The sequence below is a fragment of the Nerophis ophidion genome, linkage group LG04 (assembly GCF_033978795.1).
Source record: "Nerophis ophidion isolate RoL-2023_Sa linkage group LG04, RoL_Noph_v1.0, whole genome shotgun sequence".
Taxonomy (NCBI): domain Eukaryota; kingdom Metazoa; phylum Chordata; class Actinopteri; order Syngnathiformes; family Syngnathidae; genus Nerophis; species Nerophis ophidion.
This window is the reverse complement of record NC_084614.1, coordinates 80,259,346-80,282,282: the sequence shown is the minus strand read 5'-3', so window position 1 is coordinate 80,282,282 and position 22,937 is coordinate 80,259,346. Positions and strand designations below refer to the sequence as shown.

General features: G+C 39.0%; 2 protein-coding genes across 7 annotated transcripts in view; one reads left to right on the top strand and one right to left on the bottom strand.

The window, feature by feature from the left end:
• Positions 1–1,302: 1,302 nt before the first annotated feature.
• On the bottom strand, positions 1,303–19,090 carry crcp (calcitonin gene-related peptide-receptor component protein). 2 transcript variants are annotated; one of them, XM_061899232.1, is made up of 6 exons: positions 18,983–19,090; positions 12,469–12,505; positions 8,163–8,258; positions 7,989–8,083; positions 7,845–7,902; positions 1,303–3,743 (listed from the first exon to the last, which is right to left on the bottom strand). In XM_061899232.1, exons 1-6 carry the CDS (start codon positions 19,057–19,059, stop codon positions 3,615–3,617), a joined length of 492 nt encoding a protein of 163 aa, XP_061755216.1. In that variant the 5' UTR covers positions 19,060–19,090; the 3' UTR covers positions 1,303–3,614. The 2 variants fall into 2 exon arrangements, with proteins under 2 accessions (XP_061755216.1, XP_061755217.1); XM_061899233.1 differs by lacking the exon at positions 18,983–19,090 and adding an exon at positions 17,859–17,901.
• Positions 2,156–22,937, top strand: part of asl (argininosuccinate lyase) — a 76,698-nt gene continuing 55,916 nt past the window's right edge. The window contains exons 1-3 of one of the 5 annotated variants that reach the window (XM_061899228.1): positions 2,156–2,386; positions 3,559–3,761; positions 19,799–19,854. In XM_061899228.1, the coding sequence (XP_061755212.1) occupies positions 19,840–19,854 (15 nt within the window). In that variant the 5' untranslated portion in view covers positions 2,156–2,386; positions 3,559–3,761; positions 19,799–19,839. Of the gene's footprint in view, positions 2,387–3,558; positions 3,762–18,820; positions 19,280–19,351; positions 19,704–19,798; positions 19,855–22,937 lie in introns of those variants that run through there. The other 4 variants (XM_061899231.1, XM_061899226.1, XM_061899229.1 and 1 more) reach the window with 4 other exon arrangements.

The window sequence follows — 22,937 nt, the reverse complement described above, 5'->3', positions numbered from 1 at the left end:
GTTTTTCCTCATCTCTCATGGTAGTCACAGTGAAAGTGAGCACTATAAGTAAACGTTTACATATTTTAGTACAGCAAAAGAAAAAATGGTTGTAAGTACACCTCTGCATCGCATTGTATCCTTTTTAAAACTGAAACAAAACAGCACACTGTTTTTTCCTCGTCTCTCATGGTAGTCACAGTTAAGGTGAGCACTATATATACCGTTTTACATATTTTAGTACAGCAAAAAATAATAATAATGGTTGTAAGTACACCTCTGCATCGCATTGTATCCTTTTTAAAACAAAAAGAAAACTGCACACCCGTTTTTCCTCATCTCTCATGGTAGTCACAGTGAAAGTGAGCACTATAAGTAAACGTTTACATATTTTAGTACAGCAAAAAAAATGGTTATAAGTACACCTCTGCATCGCATTGTATCATTTTTAAAACTGAAACAAAACAGCACATTGTTTTTTCCTCGTCTCTCATTGTAGTCACAGTTAAGGTGAGCACTTTACATACGCTTTTACATATTTTAGTATGGAAAAATGTTTTTGTTGTAAGTACACCTCTGCATCGCATTGTGTCACTTTTAAAACAAAAATAAAACAGCACTTTTTTTCCTCGTCTCTCATTGTAGTCACAGTTAAAGTGAGCACTATATATACCGTTTTACATATTTTAGTACGGCAAAAAAAAAAAATGGTTGTAAGTACACCTCTGTATCGCATTGTATCCTTTTTAAAACAAAAAGAAAACTGCACACCCGTTTTTCCTCGTCTCTCATGGTAGTCACAGTTAAGGTGAGCACTATACATACCGTTTTACATATTTTAGTACAGCAAAAAAAAAATCATGTTCCAGGAGGTCATTGAATCGCACCCCTCCCAGCAACCCCCCCACGCTATTTGAGAAGGACTGATTTATTCAATACATTAAATTTGGTTCTGATCGTCACCTTACGACAATTACATAATGACAAGAGTCTAAGGACATAAAAAATTTGGATGTTTCATGAATTGCCTTCGCAGGTTACATTCCTTTTGAGACTTAGCGTACTTAAACCTCTAAAGGCCTAGCGGCCACATGCGTGGACATCACCTTTTAGCTCTTATTTCCAAAATGGTGTACACTACTGAATTGGGGTCTTATGGCCGCTTATGTGGACACTTAATACTGCCATCTGGTGGTGTCAGAAGAGTATAACATCCAATGGAATATGGAGGGAAAAAAAAGTGTGAAAATAAGAATTAACATGTCACTATAAACATGAAGTACATGTTTGTTACTTATGGACTGAGTACATCATATCAAAAGATGATTTTTAGTTTTTTATTCTGATTAGGGTCCAATAAGCCCAACTAGCAAAGAGAAATAAAATAAAAAAGCATGCAAACAACTTAATTTAGAAAGTAAACACATCGGCTTTCATGCCGCACTGTCAATAAATTCCTTATTCCGCCCTCGCTACTCGATAGTTAACAGCACGAAGAAACAGAAGCTCCAGAAGTTTTGTCGGGGATGGATTTTCCTTCCTTTTCAATTAAGATTGTCAGACTTCAAATATTGACATTACAAAAATAAGGGGGTCCATTATGTATTTTACATTATTAAAATAGAAACATACAACTTTATATGTTTACGCATATAGAACGTAAACAAAATCTACACGTATGATGTATGTGTCATCACAATTAAATCTAAGGTGTAAGCATTATTGCCCTCTACTGGTCAAATTTAGCACTTCAAGCTCTGATTGTTACTCTTCGACAAGAAAACAACACAACCACGAATACAAAAGACTTCACAAAGTCATAGTTTCGATACAAAACAGACTAAAAATCTTTATACACAATATCTACTTAGAAAGATTTGACCACGTTTCACGATGAATCTTACACGTCTGAATTTCTACCGTTTTTGCTTCTCTGTGCAAATGTGTCCGTCACTTAAAGGGTCTGACAGGAAACAAAGAATCAGAACGTTCATGCTTTTGTTTCCCGGTGGTCGATAAAAGTCAGATTTTTTGCAATTTACTTGGATTTTTTTTCCCAGGGTTGATTGAGTAGTTGTCTTCTACTCACCCCACTGCTGCTTCATTGACACAAATGCCTCGCTGTCATTTGTGGTTTTATTAGGAAAGATTTTGTTGACATGGTCCTTGGTCAAAAGGCTCAACCAGGCAGATCCAAAAGTTCACCAATAAGCCACGAGGATGTCACCAAAGGCCGCAAATCAGAAGGCAAAAAGGACATGAAAACAAGAAGAAAACATCAAGAACACAAAAGGAGGATGCACCAGAGTGCAGATTTGCACGGAGCGGACATTGGCCGGGGGCTAGTGGGCAGCCTAGGACGGAGTCGGCTCTCCTGGTTGCACTTCAGAGGACATCCCTGTGTACAGTAAGTGGGTGTTTAAATTATGTATTATTTATTGCGCTTTTTTTTGGTTTGTTGTAGTTTTATTTTTGTAGTTGTAAGTAGAAATGGTGCCGCTGACACAGCAGCTAGTTTCATGTTTTTTTACCTAATTTGTTGTGGAGTTTTTTTTAACCTGCACCACAACCACACAATTTACCCATTCTGTGTTGTAGTAAGTCGACTCTATCCTGTCCTAATCTCCATAGAAAATGTTCATATCACGGGTGTCCACAAAAAAAAAATAGATTTTCTAATGAATCGCGATTATTAATCGATTAAAAACTAAAATTATTAAAAAATTGTAGGGAATATATTTATAAATATGTATATGTATGTGTATGTAGGTGTGGGAAAAATCACAAGACTACTTCGTCTCTACAGAACTGTTTCATGAGGGGTTCCCTCAATCATCAGGAGATTGTGGCGGCATGTTGAAATGATTTCACTGCGCTTGTTGAGGGATGATAGATCTGGATGATATATAATAAACAGTTTTTCTTTTAAGCATAGGTTGCATCTTTTATTACCACTGTTGTAAGGTGTGCTGGATGCAAGAATCTGCCATGTTATTGAATATTCAACATTATTGTCTTTGAGGTTCCAAATATGCTTGCTGAGTTCTGTAGAATTCCGCAAAGTCTGGTTTCTTTAGAAAGTCTGGTTTCTTTAATGACACTGGCACCCAGAGTCATTAAAAAAAAGTATTTATTTTGAATTAAGAATAGTTTTGAATCTATTCTGAATCAAATCGTTACCCCCAAGAATGGAATCGTGTGGTGCCCAAACAATCACAGCCCTTGTAATTTTCTATTCCTCCATGAAAATAAAGCTAATGTAAGGGACACTTTTGATACTTTTACTTTTGTAAACCAACCCGTGTGCTTGGAGTCATTATTACCTAATATGCAATTTATTTTTTATCCCATATTTGTTCCCACTACCGCACCTTAAATTAGAGTCCTTAATCTCGTTATATGCAAATATAATGACAATAAAGTCCATTCTATTCTATTTTTAAGTTGTACAAACGGCAAAAACGTTCACGCTTTGGACATATTTGAAGCCTTGCTTATCTTTGTAATGCATCCAGGAACAAAACGAAAAGGTTTCACTCAGCTCAAATGTTCTGTAATGTTCATACTTCCTTTAAACAGACCGCACATCAGCGACTTCCCGCGAGGGACGTCAAGAGTTCTCCTCCGCCGCTCTTCTAAGTCATCTCTGTGTCGGCCGCAGCAGCCTCTTCCTGCTCGGGATCGCCGGGTAACAGTTGTGAGATGGTCTGGATGAGATCCTCGATCTGTTCCTCCGACAGACGCTCCTCGCTCTCCTCCACCATCTGAGCCAGCAAAACCACGTGAGTGTTCCGCCGTAATGTTAACAAAATGTAGAGCTCGGGCGTATTTTAATTTTCCTGAGGGAACTCTCCTGAAGGAATCAATAAAGTACTATCTATCTATCTACTAACCCCGTTTCCATATGAGTTGGGAAATTTGTGTTCGATGTAAATATGAACAGAATACAATGATTTGCAAATCCTTTTCAAGCCATATTCAGTTGAATATGCTACAAAGACAACATGTTTGATGTTCAAACTGATACACGTGACAAAGAAGTTGGGAAAGGTGGCAATAAATACTGATAAAGTTGAGGAATGCTCATCAAACACTTATTAGGAACATCCCACAGGTGTGCAGGATAAGGTGGGTGCCATGATTGGGTATAAAAACAGCTTCCCAAAAACCGCTCAGTCTTTCACAAGAAAGGATGGGGCGAGGTACACCCCTTTGTCCACAACTGCGTGAGCAAATAGTCAAACCGTTTAAGAACAACCTTTCTCAAAGTGCAATTGCAAGAAATTTAGGGATTTCAACATCTACGCTCCATAATATTATCAAAAGGTTCAGAGAATCTGGCCGGAAACCAACATTGAATGACCGTGACCTTCCATCCCTCAGACGGCACTGTATCAAAAACCGACATCAATCTCTAAAGGATATCACCACATGGGCTCCGCAACACTTCAGAAAACCACTGTCACTAAATACAGTTTGTCACTACATCTGTAAGTGCAAGTTAAAGCTCTACTATGCAAAGCGAAAGCCATTTATCAACAACATCCAGAAACGCCGCCGGCTTCTATGGGCCCGAGATCATCTTAGATGGACTGATGCAAAGTGGAAAAGTGTCCACATTTCAAATTGTTTTTGGAAATATTCGACATTGTGTCAAAGGGGAAGCGAACCACCAAGACTGTTATCGACACAAAGTTCAAAAGCCAGCATGTGTGATGGTATGGGGGTGCATTAGTGCCCAAGGCATGGGTAACTTACACATCTGTGAAGGCACCATTAATGCTGAAAGGTACATACAGGTTTTGGAACAACATATACTGCCATCTAAGCGCCGTCTTTTTCATGGACGCCCCTGCTTATTTCAGCAAGACAATGCCAAGCCACATTCAGCACGTGTTTGTAAAAAAAAAGAGTGCGGGTACTTTCCTGGTCCGCCTGCAGTCCAGACCTGTCTCCCATCGTACACATTATGAAGCGTAAAATACGACAGCGGAGACCCCGGACTGTTGAAGGACTGAAGCTCTACATAAAACAAGAACGGGAAATAATTCCACTTTCAAAGCTTCAACAATTAGTTTCCTCAGTTCCCAAACGTTTATTGAGTGTTGTTAAAAGAAAAGGTGGTGAACATGCCCTTTCCCAACTACTTTGGCACGTGTCGCAGCCATGAAATTCTAAGTTAATTATTATTTGCAAAAACAAATAAAGTTTATTAGTTTGAACATCAAATATGTTGTCTTTGTAGCATATTCAACTGAATATGGGTTGAAAATGATTTTCAAATCATTGTATTCTGTTTATATTTACATCTAACCTACTCGGTGGCCTAGTGGGTAGAGTGTCCGCCCTGAGATCGGTAGGTCGTGAGTCATACCAAAGACTATAAAAATGGGACCCATTACCTCCCTGCTTGGCACTAAGGGTTGGAATTGGTGGTTAAATCGCCAAAAATGATTCCCGGGCGTGGCACCGCTGCTGCCCACTGCTCCCCTCACCTCCCAGGGGGTGATCAAAGGTGATGGGTCAAATGCAGAGAATAATTTTGCCACACCTAGCGTGTGTGTGTGTGTGTGTGTGTGTGTGTGTGTGTGTGTGTGTGCGTGTGTGTGCGACAATCATTGGTACTTTTAACTTTTCAACACAATTTCCCAACTCATGTGGAAACGGGGTTTGTATGTATGTATGTGTGTGTGTGTGTGTGTGTGAGACAATCATTGGTACTTTAACTTTTCAACACAATTTCCCAACTCATGTGGAAACGGGGTTTGTATGTATGTATGTGTGTGTGTGTGTGTGTGTGAGACAATCATTGGTACTTTAACTTTTCAACACAATTTCCCAACTCATGTGGAAACGGGGTTTGTATGTATGTATGTGTGTGTGTGTGTGTGTGTGTGTGTGTGTGTGTGTGTGTGTGTGTGTGTGTGTGTGTGTGTGTGTGCGTGCGATGACGTCACCTCTAACAGGAACATAACAAGAATGGGAAAGAATTCCACTTTCAAAGCTTCAACAATTAGTTTCCTCAGTTCCCAAATGTTTATTGAGTGTTGTTAAAAGAAAAGGTGGTGAACATGCCCTTTCCCAACTACTTTGGCACGTGTCGCAGCCATGAAATTCTAAGTTAATGATTATTTGCACAAAAAAAAAAAAGGTTTATGAGTTTGAACATCAAATATCTTGTCTTTGTAGTGCAATTTAATTGAATATGGGTTGAAAAGGATTTGCAAATCATTGTATTCTGTTTATATTTACATCTAACACAATTTCCCAACTCATGTGGAAATGGGGTTTGTATGTATGTGTGTGTGTGTGTGTGTGTGTGTGCGATGACGTCACCTCTAACAGGAACATAACAAGAATGGGAAAGAATTCCACTTTCAAAGCTTCAACGATTAGTTTCCTCAGTTCCCAAATGTTTATTGAGTGTTGTTAAAAGAAAAGGTGGTGAACATGCCCTTTCCCAACTACTTTGGCACGTGTCGCAGCCATGAAATTCTAAGTTAATGATTATTTGCACAAAAAAAAAAAAGGTTTATGAGTTTGAACATCAAATATCTTGTCTTTGTAGTGCCATTTAATTGAATATGGGTTGAAAAGCATTTGCAAATCATTGTATTCTGTTTATATTTACATCAAACACAATTTCCCAACTCATGTGGAAACGGGGTTTGTATGTGTGTGTGTGTGTGTGTGCGATGACGTCACCTCTAACAGGAACATAACAAGAATGGGAAAGAATTCCACTTTCAAAGCTTCAACGATTAGTTTCCTCAGTTCCCAAATGTTTATTGAGTGTTGTCAAAAGAAAAGGTGGTGAACATGCCCTTTCCCAACTACTTTGGCACGTGTCGCAGCCATGAAATTCTAAGTTAATGATTATTTGCACAAAAAAAAAAAGGTTTATGAGTTTGAACATCAAATATCTTGTCTTTGTAGTGCAATTTAATTGAATATGGGTTGAAAATGATTTGCAAATCATTGTATTCTGTTTATATTTACATCTAACACAATTTCCCAACTCATGTGGAAACGGGGTTTGTATGTATGTATGTGTGTGTGTGTGTGTGTGTGTGTGTGTGCGATGACGTCACCTCTAACAGGAACATAACAAGAATGGGAAAGAATTCCACTTTCGAAGCTTCAACAATTAGTTTCCTCAGTTCCCAAAGGTTTATTGAGTGTTGTTAAAAGAAAAGGTGGTGAACATGCCCTTTCCCAACTACTTTGGCACGTGTCGCAGCCATGAAATTCTAAGTTAATGATTATTTGCACAAAAAAAAAAGGTTTATGAGTTTGAACATCAAATATCTTGTCTTTGTAGTGCAATTTAATTGAATATGGGTTGAAAAGGATATGCAAATCATTGTATTCTGTTTATATTTACATCTAACACAATTTCCCAACTCATGTGGAAACGGGGTTTGTATGTGTGTGTGTGTGTGTGTGTGTGTGTGTGTGTGTGTGTGTGTGTGCGATGACGTCACCTCTAACAGGAACATAACAAGAATGGGAAAGAATTCCACTTTCAAAGCTTCAACGATTAGTTTCCTCAGTTCCCAAATGTTTATTGAGTGTTGTTAAAAGAAAAGGTGGTGAACATGCCCTTTCCCAACTACTTTGGCACGTGTCGCAGCCATGAAATTCTAAGTTAATGATTATTTGCACAAAAAAAAAAAAGGTTTATGAGTTTGAACATCAAATATCTTGTCTTTGTAGTGCAATTTAATTGAATATGGGTTGAAAATGATTTGCAAATCATTGTATTCTGTTTATATTTACATCAAACACAATTTCCCAACTCATATGGAAACAGGGTTTGTACCATCTCTCTATCTAGCGAGTGCAAATGCGACATATTTACTCACGAGCTGCATCTCCACTGCGGTCTGTGGTCTGTGGTTCATGAGCTGCAGTTTCTCGGCCCTGGCGATAAACACACAAGACCTCTCACGTGACATTTGTGTACGACTCATCTTTTCAATTCAGGAATGAAGCTTTTTTCGACTGACTTTGTCAGCTTCTGGTGCTTCATGGAGGACAGGAACTCCTTGACCATCTCCGGACTCTGTCGGCTGCACGGCATCTGGGACAAGTACTTCAGCGTCTGCGAAGCGGGGGGGGGGGGGCGGGGGGTGAGACGAGTGCGACTTCCTGCTGAGGGAGGAGGATGTTGTTGCACTCACCTCATACATGATGGTGTTGAGATTCTGATGCCCCGTGCTGTGTTTGCTCTTGCTGTCCTTCCTCTGTTCCTTCAGGTCGGTCAGCAGCTTGAACACCTGGCGCGCATTTTATTCAACCCTGACCTCGTTTATTCATTTCAAAATACAAACCCGCCAAAACCGGTGAAGTTGCCACGTTGTGTAAAATGGTAAATAAAAACAGAATTACATTCCGTTGAATAGACCTCAAAGACAAGATACTTAACGTTCGAACGTATTTTTTTTCAAATATTAGCTCATTCGGAATTTGATGCCTGCAACATGTTACGAAAAAGCTGGCACAAGTGGCAAAAAAGACTAAAAAAGTCGAGGAATGCTCATCAAACGCTTATTTGGAACATCCCGCATGTGAACAGGTTAATTGGGTGCCGTGATTGGGTATAAAAGCAGCTTCCATGCAATGCTCAGTCATTCACAAAAAAGGATGGGGCGAGTTTCACCACTTTGTCAACAAATGCGTGGACATATTGTCCAACAGTTCAAGAACAACATTTCTCAACAAGCTATTGCAAGGAATTTAGGGATTTTACCATCTACGGTCCGTAATGTCATCAAAAGGTTCAGAGAATCCAGAGAAATCACTGCACGCGACATTGAATGCCCGTGACCTCAAAACGCGACATCAGTGTGGAAAGGATATCACCACAAGGGCTCAGGAACACTTCAGAAAACCACTGTCGGCAACTACAGTTTGTCGCTACATCTGTAAGTGGAAGTTAAAACCCTTCTATGCAAAGCGAAAGCCATTTATCAACAACACCCAGAGACGCTGTTGGCTTTGCTTTGCCCAAGCTCATCTAAGATGGACTGATGCAAAGTGTAAAAGTGTTCTGTGGTCTCACGAGTCCACATAAAACCACTTTCAGTAACTACAGTTTGTCGCTACATCTGTAAGTGGAAGTTAAAACTCTTCTATGCAAAGCGAAAGCCATTTATCAACAACACCCAGAGACGCTGTTGGCTTTACTTTGCCCAAGCTCATCTAAGATGGACTGATGCAAAGTGTAAAAGTGTTCTGTGGTCTCACGAGTCCACATAAAACCACTGTCAGTAACTACAGTTTGTTGCTACATCTGTAAGTGGAAGTTAAAACCCTTCTATGCAAAGCGAAAGCCATTTATCAACAACACCCAGAGACGCTGTTGGCTTTGCTTTGCCCAAGCTCATCTAAGATGGACTGATGCAAAGTGTAAAAGTGTTCTGTGGTCTCACGAGTCCACATAAAACCACTGTCAGTAACTACAGTTTGTGGCTACATCTGTAAGTGGAAATTAAAACTCTTCTATGCAAAGCGAAAGCCATTTATCAACAACACCCAGAGACGCTGTTGGCTTTGCTTTGCCCAAGCTCATCTAAGATGGACTGATGCAAAGTGTGAAAGTGTTCTGTGGTCTCACGAGTCCACATAAAACCACTGTCAGTAACTACAGTTTGTCGCTACATCTGTAATTGGAAGTTAAAACTCTTCTATGCAAAGCGAAAGCCATTTATCAACAACACCCAGGGACGCTGTTGGCTTTACTTTGCCCAAGCTCATCTAAGATGGACTGATACAAAGTGTAAAAGTGTTCTGTGGTCTCACGAGTCCACATAAAACCACTGTCAGTAACTACTGTTTGTCGCTACATCTGTAAGTGGAAGTTAAAACCCTTCTATGCAAAGCGAAAGCCATTTATCAACAACACCCAGAGACGCTGTTGGCTTTGCTTTGCCCAAGCTCATCTAAGATGGACTGATACAAAGTGTAAAAGTGTTCTGTGGTCTCACGAGTCCACATAAAACCACTGTCAGTAACTACAGTTTGTCGCTACATCTGTAAGTGGAAATTAAAACTCTTCTATGCAAAGCGAAAGCCATTTATCAACAACACCCAGAGACGCTGTTGGCTTTGCTTTGCCCAAGCTCATCTAAGATGGACTGATACAAAGTGTAAAAGTGTTCTGTGGTCTCACGAGTCCACATAAAACCACTGTCAGTAACTACATCTGTAAGTGGAAATTAAAACTCTTCTATGCAAAGCGAAAGCCATTTATCAACAACACCCAGAGACGCTGTTGGCTTTGCTTTGCCCAAGCTCATCTAAGATGGACTGATGCAAAGTGTAAAAGTGTTCTGTGGTCTCACGAGTCCACATAAAACCACTGTCAGTAACTATAGTTTGTCGCTACATCTGTAAGTGGAAGTTAAAACTCTTCTATGCAAAGCGAAAGGCATTTATCAACAACACCCAGAGACGCTGTTGGCTTTGCTTTGCCCAAGCTCATCTAAGATGGACTGATGCAAAGTGTAAAAGTGTTCTGTGGTCTCACGAGTCCACATAAAACCACTGTCAGTAACTACAGTTTGTCGCTACATCTGTAAGTGGAAATTAAAAATCTTCTATGCAAAGCGAAAGCCAGTTATCAACAACACCCAGAGACGCTGTTAGCTTTGCTTTGCCCAAGCTCATCTAAGATGGACTGATACAAAGTGTAAAAGTGTTCTGTGGTCTCACGAGTCCACATAAAACCACTGTCAGTAACTACAGTTTGTCGCTACATCTGTAAGTGGAAATTAAAAATCTTCTATGCAAAGCGAAAGCCATTTATCAACAACACCCAGGGACGCTGTTGGCTTTGCTTTGCCCAAGCTCATCTAAGATGGACTGATACAAAGTGTAAAAGTGTTCTGTGGTCTCACGAGTCCACATAAAACCACTGTCAGTAACTACAGTTTGTCGCTACATCTGTAAGTGAAAGTTAAAACTCTTCTATGCAAAGCGAAAGCCATTTATCAACAACACCCAGAGACGCTGTTGGCTTTGCTTTGCCCAAGCTCATCTAAGATGGACTGATGCAAAGTGTAAAAGTGTTCTGTGGTCTCACGAGTCCACATAAAACCACTGTCAGTAACTACAGTTTGTCGCTACATCTGTAAGTGGAAGTTAAAACTCTTCTATGCAAAGCGAAAGGCATTTATCAACAACACCCAGAGACGCTGTTGGCTTTGCTTTGCCCAAGCTCATCTAAGATGGACTGATACAAAGTGTAAAAGTGTTCTGTGGTCTCACGAGTCCACATAAAACCACTGTCAGTAACTACAGTTTGTCGCTACATCTGTAAGTGGAAGTTAAAACTCTTCTATGCAAAGCGAAAGCCATTTATCAACAACACCCAGGGACGCTGTTGGCTTTGCTTTGCCCAAGCTCATCTAAGATGGACTGATACAAAGTGTAAAAGTGTTCTGTGGTCTCACGAGTCCACATGAAACCACTGTCAGTAACTACAGTTTGTTGCTACATCTGTAAGTGGAAATTAAAAATATTCTATGCAAAGCGAAAGCCATTTATCAACAACACCCAGGGACGCTGTTGGCTTTGCTTTGCCCAAGCTCATCTAAGATGGACTGATACAAAGTGTAAAAGTGTTCTGTGGTCTCACGAGTCCACATAAAACCACTGTCAGTAACTACTGTTTGTCGCTACATCTGTAAGTGGAAGTTAAAACCCTTCTATGCAAAGCGAAAGCCATTTATCAACAACACCCAGAGACGCTGTTGGCTTTGCTTTGCCCAAGCTCATCTAAGATGGACTGATGCAAAGTGTAAAAGTGTTCTGTGGTCTCACGAGTCCACATAAAACCACTGTCAGTAACTACAGTTTGTCGCTACATCTGTAAGTGGAAATTAAAACTCTTCTATGCGAAGCGAAAGCCATTTATCAACAACACCCAGAGACGCTGTTGGCTTTGCTTTGCCCAAGCTCATCTAAGATGGACTGATACAGACTGTAAAAGTATTCTGTAGTCTCACGAGTCCACATTTGAAATTGTTTTTGGAAAGTGTGGACGTCGTGTCCTCCGGAACAAAGAGGAAAAGAACCATCCGGATTGTTCTAGGCGCAAAGTTCCAAAGCCAGCATCGTATTAGTGCCCAAGGCATAGGTAACTTACACATCGGTGAAGGCACCATTAATGCTGAAAGGTACATACAGCTTTTAGAGCAACATATGTTGCCATCCAAGCAATGTTATCATGGACGCCCCTGCTTATTTCAGCAAGACAATGCCAGCCACGTGTTCCAACAGCGTGGCTTCATAGTAAAAGAGTACAGGTACTAGACTGGCCTGCTTGTAGTCCAGACCTGTCTCCTACTGAAAATGTGTGGATTTGCCAATCATTGTATTCTGTTTTTATTTACAATTACACAACGTGCCAACTTCACCGGTTTTGGGTTTTAAAATGAAAAAGACAGAAATGAAGGAAATACAACATACGACATTTTGCCTTACCTCGTAGTTACTGAGCATGGCAGCATTTGCGTTTTTCCTTAAGGGAAAAAAAAAACATTTGCAGTTTAATATGATACATTATGGCTATGTCTACTGTTAAGTACTTTGTCACCAAACCTTTTATATTTTATTTTTAGTAAGGGCTGTCAAAATTAACCCGTTAACTCATGATTAATTACAGAATTTATCACCAATGCCAGGGGTCACCAACGCGGTGCCTGCGGGCACCAGGTCGCCCGTAAGGACCAGATGAGTCTGGTAAATCTAGAAAAATCTGTAGAATAAAATTTAAGTCTTTTGAATTGAAAAAAAAAAGTCTGCGGGCTATAGAGCGTTTTCCGTTCGGGCTCCAGTACTCTGGAATGCCCTCCCGGTAACAGTTCGAGATGCCACCTCAGTAGAAGCATTTAAGTCTCACCTTAAAACTCATCTGTATACTCTAGCCTTTAAATAGACCTCCTTCTTAGACCAGTTGATCTGCCGCTTCTTTTCTTTCTCCTATGTCCCCCCCTCCCTTGTGGAGGGGGTCCGGTCCGATGACCATGGATGAAGTACTGGCTGTCCAGAGTCGAGACCCAGGATGGACCGCTCGCCTGTATCGGTTGGGGACATCTCTACGCTGCTGATCCGCTTGAGATGGTTTTCTGTGGACGGGACTCTCGCTGCTGTCTTGGATCCGCTTGAACTGAACTCTCGCGACTGTCTTGGAGCCACTATGGATTGAACTTTCACAGTATCATGTTAGACCCGCTCGACATACATTGCTTTCGGTCCCCTAGAGGGGGGGGGGGGGGGGGGTTGCCCACATCTGAGGTCCTCTCCAAGGTTTCTCATAGTCAGCATTGTCACTGGCGTCCCACTGGATGTGAATTCTCCCTGCCCACTGGGTGTGAGTTTTCCTTGCCCTTTTGTGGGTTCTTCCGAGGATGTTGTAGTCGTAATGATTTGTGCAGTCCTTTGAGACATTTGTGATTTGGGGCTATATAAATAAACATTGATTGATTGATTTTAAAATTTTTGTTCTGGAAAATCTACAAGAAATAATAATTTGTCTTTGTTAGAACTATAGCTTGGCCCAATTTGTTATAAATTCTAAGAAAGTGCAGATTGGATTTGAATCTATTTAAAATATGTCATCAAAATTCTAAAATTAATCTTAATCAGGAAAAAATATTAATGATGTTCCATAAACTATTGTTTTCATTTTTTCAAAAAGATTCGAATTAGCTAGTTTTTCTTAATAATAACATAGAGTTAAAGGGGAACATTATCACCCAACCTATGCAGGCGTCAATATATACCTTGATGTTGCAGAAAAAAGACCGTATATTTTTTTAACCGATTTCCGAACTCTAAATGGGTGAATTTTGGCGAATTAAACGCGTTTATTTTTATCCCTTTCTGAGCGACGACGTCACATCGGTACTCAACGCCATTTTTCCCTACCACATCACACGCATCGAGTCTAATCAGCTCTGTTATTTTCCGTTTTTTCGACTATTTTCCGATACTTTGGAGACATCATGCCTCGTGGGTGTGTTGTCGGAGGGTGTAACAACACGATTACATTTACGTACAATGTGCATCGATTAGCACGGCATGCTAATTGATGCTAACATGCTATTTAGGCTAGCTGTGTGTACATATTGCAGCATTACGCCTCATTTGTAGCTATATTTACATCCAGCCTTTCCCTCCATCCACATTTAATGCCAAACAAACACATACCAATCGACGGGTTTAAGTTGCTCCAGTGTCAAGAGATGCGAAAGTCCCTCGTTCGGTTTTTACCGGCGATGCTACGACAGAGATGACAAGAATGTCTGGATATCCTGCCACACTCAAAGCAGATGCATTCCCAACGATAAAGTAAACTAAATCACAAAGGTGAGTGTTGTTGATTTTATTGACTTATGTGCTAATCAGACATATTTGGTCGCGGCATGACTGCCAGCTAATCGATGCTAACATGCTATTTAGGCTACCTGTATGTACATTTGAAACTATATTTACATCCAGGGTTTGCTATGTTGGGTCTACTTCTGTCTCTGGCCATTCTCCCTCCACCCCAGCGGACGATGGCGTGGAACACCACAGAGGCCACCACAGTGGATATGTTTCTTTGACTTTTTATTCATAGCTGTATGTAGAAGTGTCTGCTTGTATCTGCTGCTTTAATGTCCTCTGTGTTCTTTGATGTTTGATGTTTCCCTCTTACACACATGGAAGAGGGATGTGTACTATGGCTATGAGTTGTTGTTTTTCCCTTGGCCTCAGTCTGCACCCCCTCTCCAGGGCCCAGGCTAAGACCGATTTTTTAAAATTTTATTTTAATCTTCTATCCCCCCCCCTTGTTTACCTGTATGTCATCTTTTTTGTAAGGGGCGCTGGAAGCCGGCAGACCCGTCAGCGATCCTGTTCTATCTCCCTGTAATGTTTGTCGGATCTTGAATGGGATTGTGCTGAAAATTGTAATTTTCCTGACGGAATAAATAAAGTACTATCTAATCTAATCTAATTTAATGCGAAACAAACACTTACCAATCGACGGATTTAAGTTGATCCAGTATCAATGCGAAAGTCCTGATCGGTTGGTCTGCACATTTTACCGGCGATGCTAAGACAGACATGCACGGCCGAATAGCATCAATAGCTATTCGGTCAATAGCTTCAGTTTCTTCTTCAATATCGTTTTTGCTATCTGCCTCCATACTCCGACCATCTGTTTCAATACATGCGTAATCTGTTGAATCGCTTAAGTCGCTGAAATCCGAGTCTGAATCCGAGCTAATGTCGCTATATCTTGCTGTGCTATTTGCCATTGTTTGTATTGGAATCGCTATGTGACGTCACAGGGAAATGGAAGGCAAATAGCGAAAATCAAGCACTTTAAAGCTTTTTTTAGGGATATTCCGGGACGGGTAAAATTTTGAAAAAAACTAAGCCACTGGGAACTGATTTTTATTGGCCTTAACCCTTCTGTAATTGTGATAATGTTCCCCTTTAAAGGCCTACTGAAAGCCACTATCACCCACCACGCAGTCTGATAGTTTATATATCAATGATGAAATATCAACATTGCAACACATGCCAATACGGCCTTTTTAGTTCACTAAATTGCGATTTTAAATTTCCCGCGAGGTATCCTGTTGAAAACGTCGCGGAATGATGACTCTTATGTTGACGCGTGCTTGTGACGTTATTGGTTGGAACGGACATTTCAGCCCAGCACCAAACACGGCTAAAAGTCGTCTCTTTTTAATCGCATAATAACACAGTATTTTGGACGTCTGTGTTGCTGAATCTTTTGCAATTTGTTCAATTAATAATGGAGACGTCAAAGAAGAATGCTGTTGGTGGAAAGCGGTGGATTGCAGCTGCCTTTAGCAACCGAAACACAGCCGGTGTTTCTTGGTTTGTTGTGAAGCTTTAACACAGAGCGGTCAAGCGAACATGTTTCTCTACGTCAGGGGTCACCAACCTTTTTGAAACCAAGAGCTACTTCTTGGGTACTGATTAATGCAAAGGGCTACCAGTTTGATACACACTTAAATAAATTGCCCGAAATAGCCAATTTGATCAATTTACCTTTAATAAATAAATGTATATATATAAAAATAAATGGGTATTTCTGTCTGTTATTACGTCGTACATTTTTTTTTCTTTTACGGAAGGCTTTTTTTTGTAGAGAATAAATTATGAAAAAAACACTTAATTGAACGGTTTAAAAGAGTACAAAACACGAAATATAGTTTATCTTCAATTTTAACTCTTTAAAATTCAAAATTCAACCGAAAATAATGAAGAGAAAATAAAAAATTTTTTTTTATGGAACATCATTAGTAATTTTTCCTAATTAAGATTAATTTTAGAATTTTGATGACATGTTAAATAGGTTAAAATCCAATCTGTAGAATATATAACAAATTGGACCAAGCTATATTTCTAACAAAGACAAAATATTTCTTCTAGATTTTCCAGAACAAAAATTTTAAAAGAAATTCAAAAGACTTTGAAACAAGATTCAAATTTGATTCTACAGATTTTCTAGATTTGCCAGAATATTTTTTTTTAATTCTAATTATAAAAAGTTTGAAGAAATATTTGACAAATATTCTTTGTCGAAAAAACAGAAGCTAAAATGAAGAATTAAATTAAAATGTATCTATTACTCTTTACAATAAAAAAATTAATAAATACTTGAACATTGATTTGAATCGTCAGGAAAGAAGAGGAAGGAATTTAAAAGGTAAAATCCTAAAATCATTTTTAAGGTTGTATTTTTTTCTCTAAAATTGTCTTTCTGAAAGTTATGAGAAGCAAAGTAAAAAAATTAATTAATTTATTTAAACAAGTGAAGACCAAGTCTTTAAAATATTTTATTGGATTTTCAAAAATTCTATTTGAGTTTTGTCTCTTAGAATTAAAAATGTCGAGCAAAGCGAGACCAGCTTGGTAGTAAATAAATACAATTTAAAAAATAGAGGAAGCTCACTGGTAAGTGCTGCTATTTGAGCTATTTTTAGAACAGGCCAGCGGGCGACTCATCTGGTCCTTACGGTGACCCCTGCTCTACGCCAACCAGCAAATTTTTGGATGGGAAAATTGTGATATTAAGTCGGCTCTTACCGGAGACTTGGGTGGATTATGCGACCTCATCCTGCAGCTCAAAAAGGCAGTTGTGATTTTGGCTCCTCGGCTTCTCTCAGAGACACTGACGTTCACCGCAGCCCTCCGACTTTCAGGTATGACTTTATAATCTCACTAAATTACTATTAACACAATAGGCAGATAAGGGATTTTCCAGAATTATCCTATTAAATGTGTCTAATTACATCTGAAATGCTCCCACTGCCGCCGCATGGAGCCGTCGCCTTTTTTTTTTTTTTTTTGTGCTTCACTCTAACTTCCCTCATCCGCAAATCTTTCATCCTCGCTCAAATAATGGGGAAATCGTCGCTTTCTCGGTCCGAAAAGCTCTTGCTGCTGGTGGCTATGATTATAAACAATGTGAGGATGTGAGGAGCCCTACAACCAGTGACGTCACGCGCACATCGTCTGCTACTTCCGGTACAGGCAAGGCTTTTTTGTTAGCAACCAAAAGTTGCGAACTTTATCGTGGATGATCTCTATTAAATCCTTTCAGCAAAAATATGGCAATATCGCAAAATGATCAAGTATGACACATAGAATGGACCTGCTATCCCTGTTTAAATAAGAAATTGTCATTTCAGTAGGCCTTTAATGGACCGATAAGCGGAAACTGTTAAGAAATGATATACAAACGGCTATTTCTACACTAGTACATTCTATACGTGGATTAAATACAACATATGTATTTACTAATGTTAAAACAGCGAAGTAAACATTAAAAGTAGATATATTCCTACACTTCCATGTTGCGAAGTCTTCGGAGCCGTCGCCTTTTTTTTTTTTTTTTTTTTTAGTGCTTCACTCTAACTTTCCTCATCCACAAATCTTTCATCCTCGCTCAACTTAATCGGGATATCATCGCTTTCTCGGTCCGAATTGCTCTTGCTGCATGTGGCTATGATTATAAACAATGTGAGGAGCCCTACAACCCGTGACGTCACGCGCACATCATCTGCTACATCCGGTACAGGCAAGGCTTTTTTAATTAGCGACCAAAAGTTGCGAACTTTATCGTCAATGTCCTCTACAAAATCCTTTCAGCAAAAATATGGCAATATCGCCAAATGATCAAGTATGACACATAGAATGGACCTGCTATCCCCGTTTAAATAAGAACATCTCATTTCAGTAGGCCTTTAATCGACCGATAAGCAGAAACTGTGAAGAAATGTTATACAAACGGCTTTATCTACACTAGTACCTTCTATAATTGGATTAAATACAACATATGTATTTACTAAAGTTTACTATTAACACAATAGGCAGATAAGGGATTTTCCTGAATTATCCTATTAAATGTGTCTAATTACATCTGAAATGCTCCCACTGCCGCCGCATGGAGCCGTCGCCTTTTTTTTTTTTTTTTTTAGTGCTTCACTCTAACTTTCCTCATCCACAAATCTTTCATCCTCGCTCAACTTAATCGGGAAATCATCGCTTTCTCGGTCCGAATAGCTCTTGCTGCTGGTGGCTATGATTATAAACAATGTGAGGAGCCCTACAACCAGTGACGTCACGCGCACATCATCTGCTACTTCCGGTACAGGCAAGGCTTTTTTAATTAGCGACCAAAAGTTGCGAACTTTATCGTCAATGTCCTCTACAAAATCCTTTCAGCAAAAATATGGCAATATCGCCAAATGATCAAGTATGACACATAGAATGGACCTGCTATCCCCGTTTAAATAAGAACATCTCATTTCAGTAGGCCTTTAATCGACCGATAGGCAGAAACTGTGAAGAAATGTTATACAAACGGCTTTATCTACACTAGTACCTTCTATAATTGGATTAAATACAACATATGTATTTATTAATGTTAAAACAGCGAAGTAAACATTAAAAGTAGATATATTCTTACACTTCCATGCTGCGAAGTCTTCGAAGCTCTGGTCCCCTACAAAAAACAGTCCGTGTGAAACGAGACCTTAGACACATTCGGTTCCGTGGTTAGTGACGTTCGTAACTAGGAAACTTGTAACTTGTTAACAAATAATAAAACATTACAATTCCGCACAACAGCTTCAAAGGAGCTTCAAATAAAATATGTTGATTCTATTTTTTAAATTGTTTTTTTTCGAAAAACATACATGTATTTTCGGTGACCATATCCCAGCATGCATTTCGACCCACCGGTGTTGAGCACGTCTGAAACCAGGTGACTTATGTTTAACTTGATTGATCGATTTGCTTATATAAATTCATATTAATATGTTTTACTCATTTATGTCAACACTGTGTCTGTGTAGTGTGGACGTTCTAGGAACTTTTTTTTTACACCGCTAGCTAGCTGTGTTGACAACACAAACCACGCCAAACTTCCAGATAAATATATTTTGAAGGCGTTTAAACGATGCGTTTTACTCCCGTTGAACGCTAACACGAGAAAAATATTCTCTCATTCGACTTGGTTTAAAGTGTTCAAATCTGACTTGTCATAGTTCGTTTGGTAGAGTGGCCGTGCCAGCAACTTGAGGGTTCCAGGTTCGATTCCCGCTTCCGCCATCCTAGTCACTGCCGTTGTGTCCTCGGGCAAGACACTTTACCCACCTGCTCCCAGTGCCACCCACACTGGTTTAAATGTAACTTAGATTTTGGGTTTCACTATGTAAAGCACTTTGAGTCACTAGAGAAAAGCGCTATATAAATGTGTTTCACTTCACTTCACATTTACCAGCTCCTGCAATCAACACCAAGAAACTCCTGTCTTCATTCAAGATGGACACTGCTGAGGTAAAACATTAAATTCATAACTAATATGGTGTTGCTTTTTTATTGAGACCAGGTGTGCCCAATGCTCATGTTTTATTACCGTATTTCCTTGAATTGCCGTCCGGGCGCTAATTATTTTAAAACCTCTTCTCACTCCTGAGCTTACCAAAGGCATGCGGTAAAGGTAAGCATGCGCTAATTATTTTAAAACCTCTTCTCACTCCGGCACTTACCAAAGGCATGCAGTAAAAAATTGAGTGTGATGTAAGGATACCATCATGAAAAGCACATTTAATAAAAAAAAAGTCATTATGGTCCTACCTTTACTTATAAATGAAGTCCATGCCAGCTCCTTCTGATCAAAAGCATCGATAACTTGTTTATAGAAGTCTTCCTTATCTTTGTTCAGTTTAAAAAGTCTTAATGGAGATCTTCCTTTATTACCTCCTGCTTCGATTGAAAGTCCAGTTTAGAAAACTGCTATCAGACCGCTGCTATCAGTTAGCTCGGCTCCTCAAATGCGGGCGACGACATAATTATCCTCGGACAACTCCCCGTCCCATTCTGCTCCGTGGGTGATCTCTTTATCCCACCGCTGCCACCAGGAAGTGTTATTGTACGAATAATACACTGGGTATTTAGGACCGGAACATGCTTTATGTCAGCCCGGTTGTTTACATAGCCAGCATAGGAGTGTTACATCCTAAAATAAAGCAGCACATATCACGTCACTCATTGTCACTCTACCACCAGGAGGCGGGAGTCATTTAACGACTCATATTTGACACACGCAGCTACGGTATATTAATAAAACATAGCTGCTTACTGTTCTTTTTAGCATGGACCTTAAATCCTACTGAATAGCTCTTAATCTTCTTCCCGTTATGCGAGTTCAAATTACCGGTATTGAAATCAGCCTTCTCTATTTTTTCATTTAATGACTCATATTTTACACACGCAGCTACGGTATATTAATAAAACATAGCTGCTTACTGTTCTTTTTAGCATATTCAATAGCATGGACCTTAAATCCTACTGAATAGCTCTTAATCTTCTTCCCGTAATGCGACTTCAAATTACCGGTATTGAAATCATTTTTTTATTTAATGACTCATGTTTGACACACGCAGCTACGGTATATTAATAAAACATAGCTGCTTACTGTTCTTTTTAGCATATTCAATAGCATGGACCTTAAATCCTACTGAATAGCTCTTAATCTTCTTCCCGTTATGCGACTTCAAATTACCGGTATTGAAATCAGCCTTCTCTATTTTTTTATTTAATGACTCATATTTGACACACGCAGCTACGGTATATTAATAAAACATATCTGCTTACTGTTCTTTTTAGCATATTCAATAGCATGGACCTTAAATCCTACTGAATAGCTCTTAATCTTCTTCCCGTTATGCGACTTCAAGTTACCGGTATTGAAATCAGCCTTCTCTATTTTTTTATTTAATGACTCATATTTGACACACGCAGCTACGGTATATTAATAAAACATAGCTGCTTACTGTTCTTTTTAGCATATTCAATAGCATGGACCTTAAATCCTACTGAATAGCTCTTAATCTTCTTCCCGTAATGCGACTTCAAATTACCGGTATTGCAATCATTTTTTTATTTAATGACTCATATTTGACACACACAGCTACGGTATATTAATAAAACATAGCTGCTTACTGTTCTTTTTAGCATATTCAATAGCATGGACCTTAAATCCTACTGAATAGCTCTTAATCTTCTTCCCGTTATGCGACTTCAAATTACCGGTATTGAAATCAGCCTTCTCTATTTTTTTATTTAATGACTCATATTTGACACACGCAGCTACGGTACATTAATAAAACATATCTGCTTACTGTTCTTTTTAGCATATTCAGTAGCATGGACCTTAAATCCTACTGAAAAGCTCTTAATCTTCTTCCCGTTATGCGACTTCAAATTACCGGTATTGAAATCAGCCTTCTCTATTTTTTCATTTAATGACTCATATTTGACACACGCAGCTACGGTATATTAATAAAACATAGCTGCTTACTGTTCTTTTTAGCATATTCAATAGCATGGACCTTAAATCCTACTGAATAGCTCTTAATCTTCTTCCCTTTATGCGATTTCAAATTACCGGTATTGAAATCATTTTTTAATTTAATGACTCATATTTGACACACGCAGCTACGGTATATTAATAAAACATAGCTGCTTACTGTTCTTTTTAGCATATTCAATAGCATGGACCTTAAATCCTACTGAATAGCTCTTAATCTTCTTCCCGTAATGCGACTTCAAATTACCAGTATTGAAATCATTTTTTTATTTAATGACTCATATTTGACACACGCAGCTACGGTATATTAATAAAACATAGCTGCTTAATGTTCTTTTTAGCATATTCAATAGCATGGACCTTAAATCCTACTGAATAGCTCTTAATCTTCTTCCCGTTATGCGACTTCAAATTACCGGTATTGAAATCAGCCTTCTCTATTTTTTTATTTAATGACTCATATTTGACACACGCAGCTACGGTATATTAATAAAACATAGCTGCTTACTGTTCTTTTTAGCATATTCAATAGCATGGACCTTAAATCCTACTGAATAGCTCTTAATCTTCTTCCCGTTATGCGACTTCAAATTACCGGTATTGAAATCATTTTTTCATTTAATGACTCATATTTGACACACGCAGCTACGGTATATTAATAAAACATAGCTGCTTACTGTTCTTTTTAGCATATTCAATAGCATGGACCTTAAATCCTACTGAATAGCTCTTAATCTTCTTCCCGTTATGCGACTTCAAATTACCGGTATTGAAATCATTTTTTCATTTAATGACTCATATTTGACACACGCAGCTACGGTATATTAATAAAACATAGCTGCTTACTGTTCTTTTTAGCATATTCAATAGCATGGACCTTAAATCCTACTGAATAGCTCTTGATCTTCTTCCCTTTATGCGACTTCAAATTACCGGTATTGAAATCAGCCTTCTCTATTTTTTCATTTAATGACTCATATTTGACACACGCAGCTACGGTATATTAATAAAACATAGCTGCTTACTGTTCTTTTTAGCATATTCAATA

Bases quoted from the DNA above. Each gene is read 5' to 3' on its own strand.
- crcp (XM_061899232.1), bottom strand. From the start codon at position 19,059: ATGTGTCTAAGGTCTCGTTTCACACGGACTGTTTTTTGTAGGGGACCA. The intron at 12,506-18,982 runs GTAAGAATATAT...TTTTCCCTTAAG, and splicing joins AGACTTCGCAGCATGGAAGT to GAAAAACGCAAATGCTGCCA. The intron at 7,903-7,988 runs GTCAGTCGAAAA...GTTTATCGCCAG, and splicing joins AAGCACCAGAAGCTGACAAA to GGCCGAGAAACTGCAGCTCA.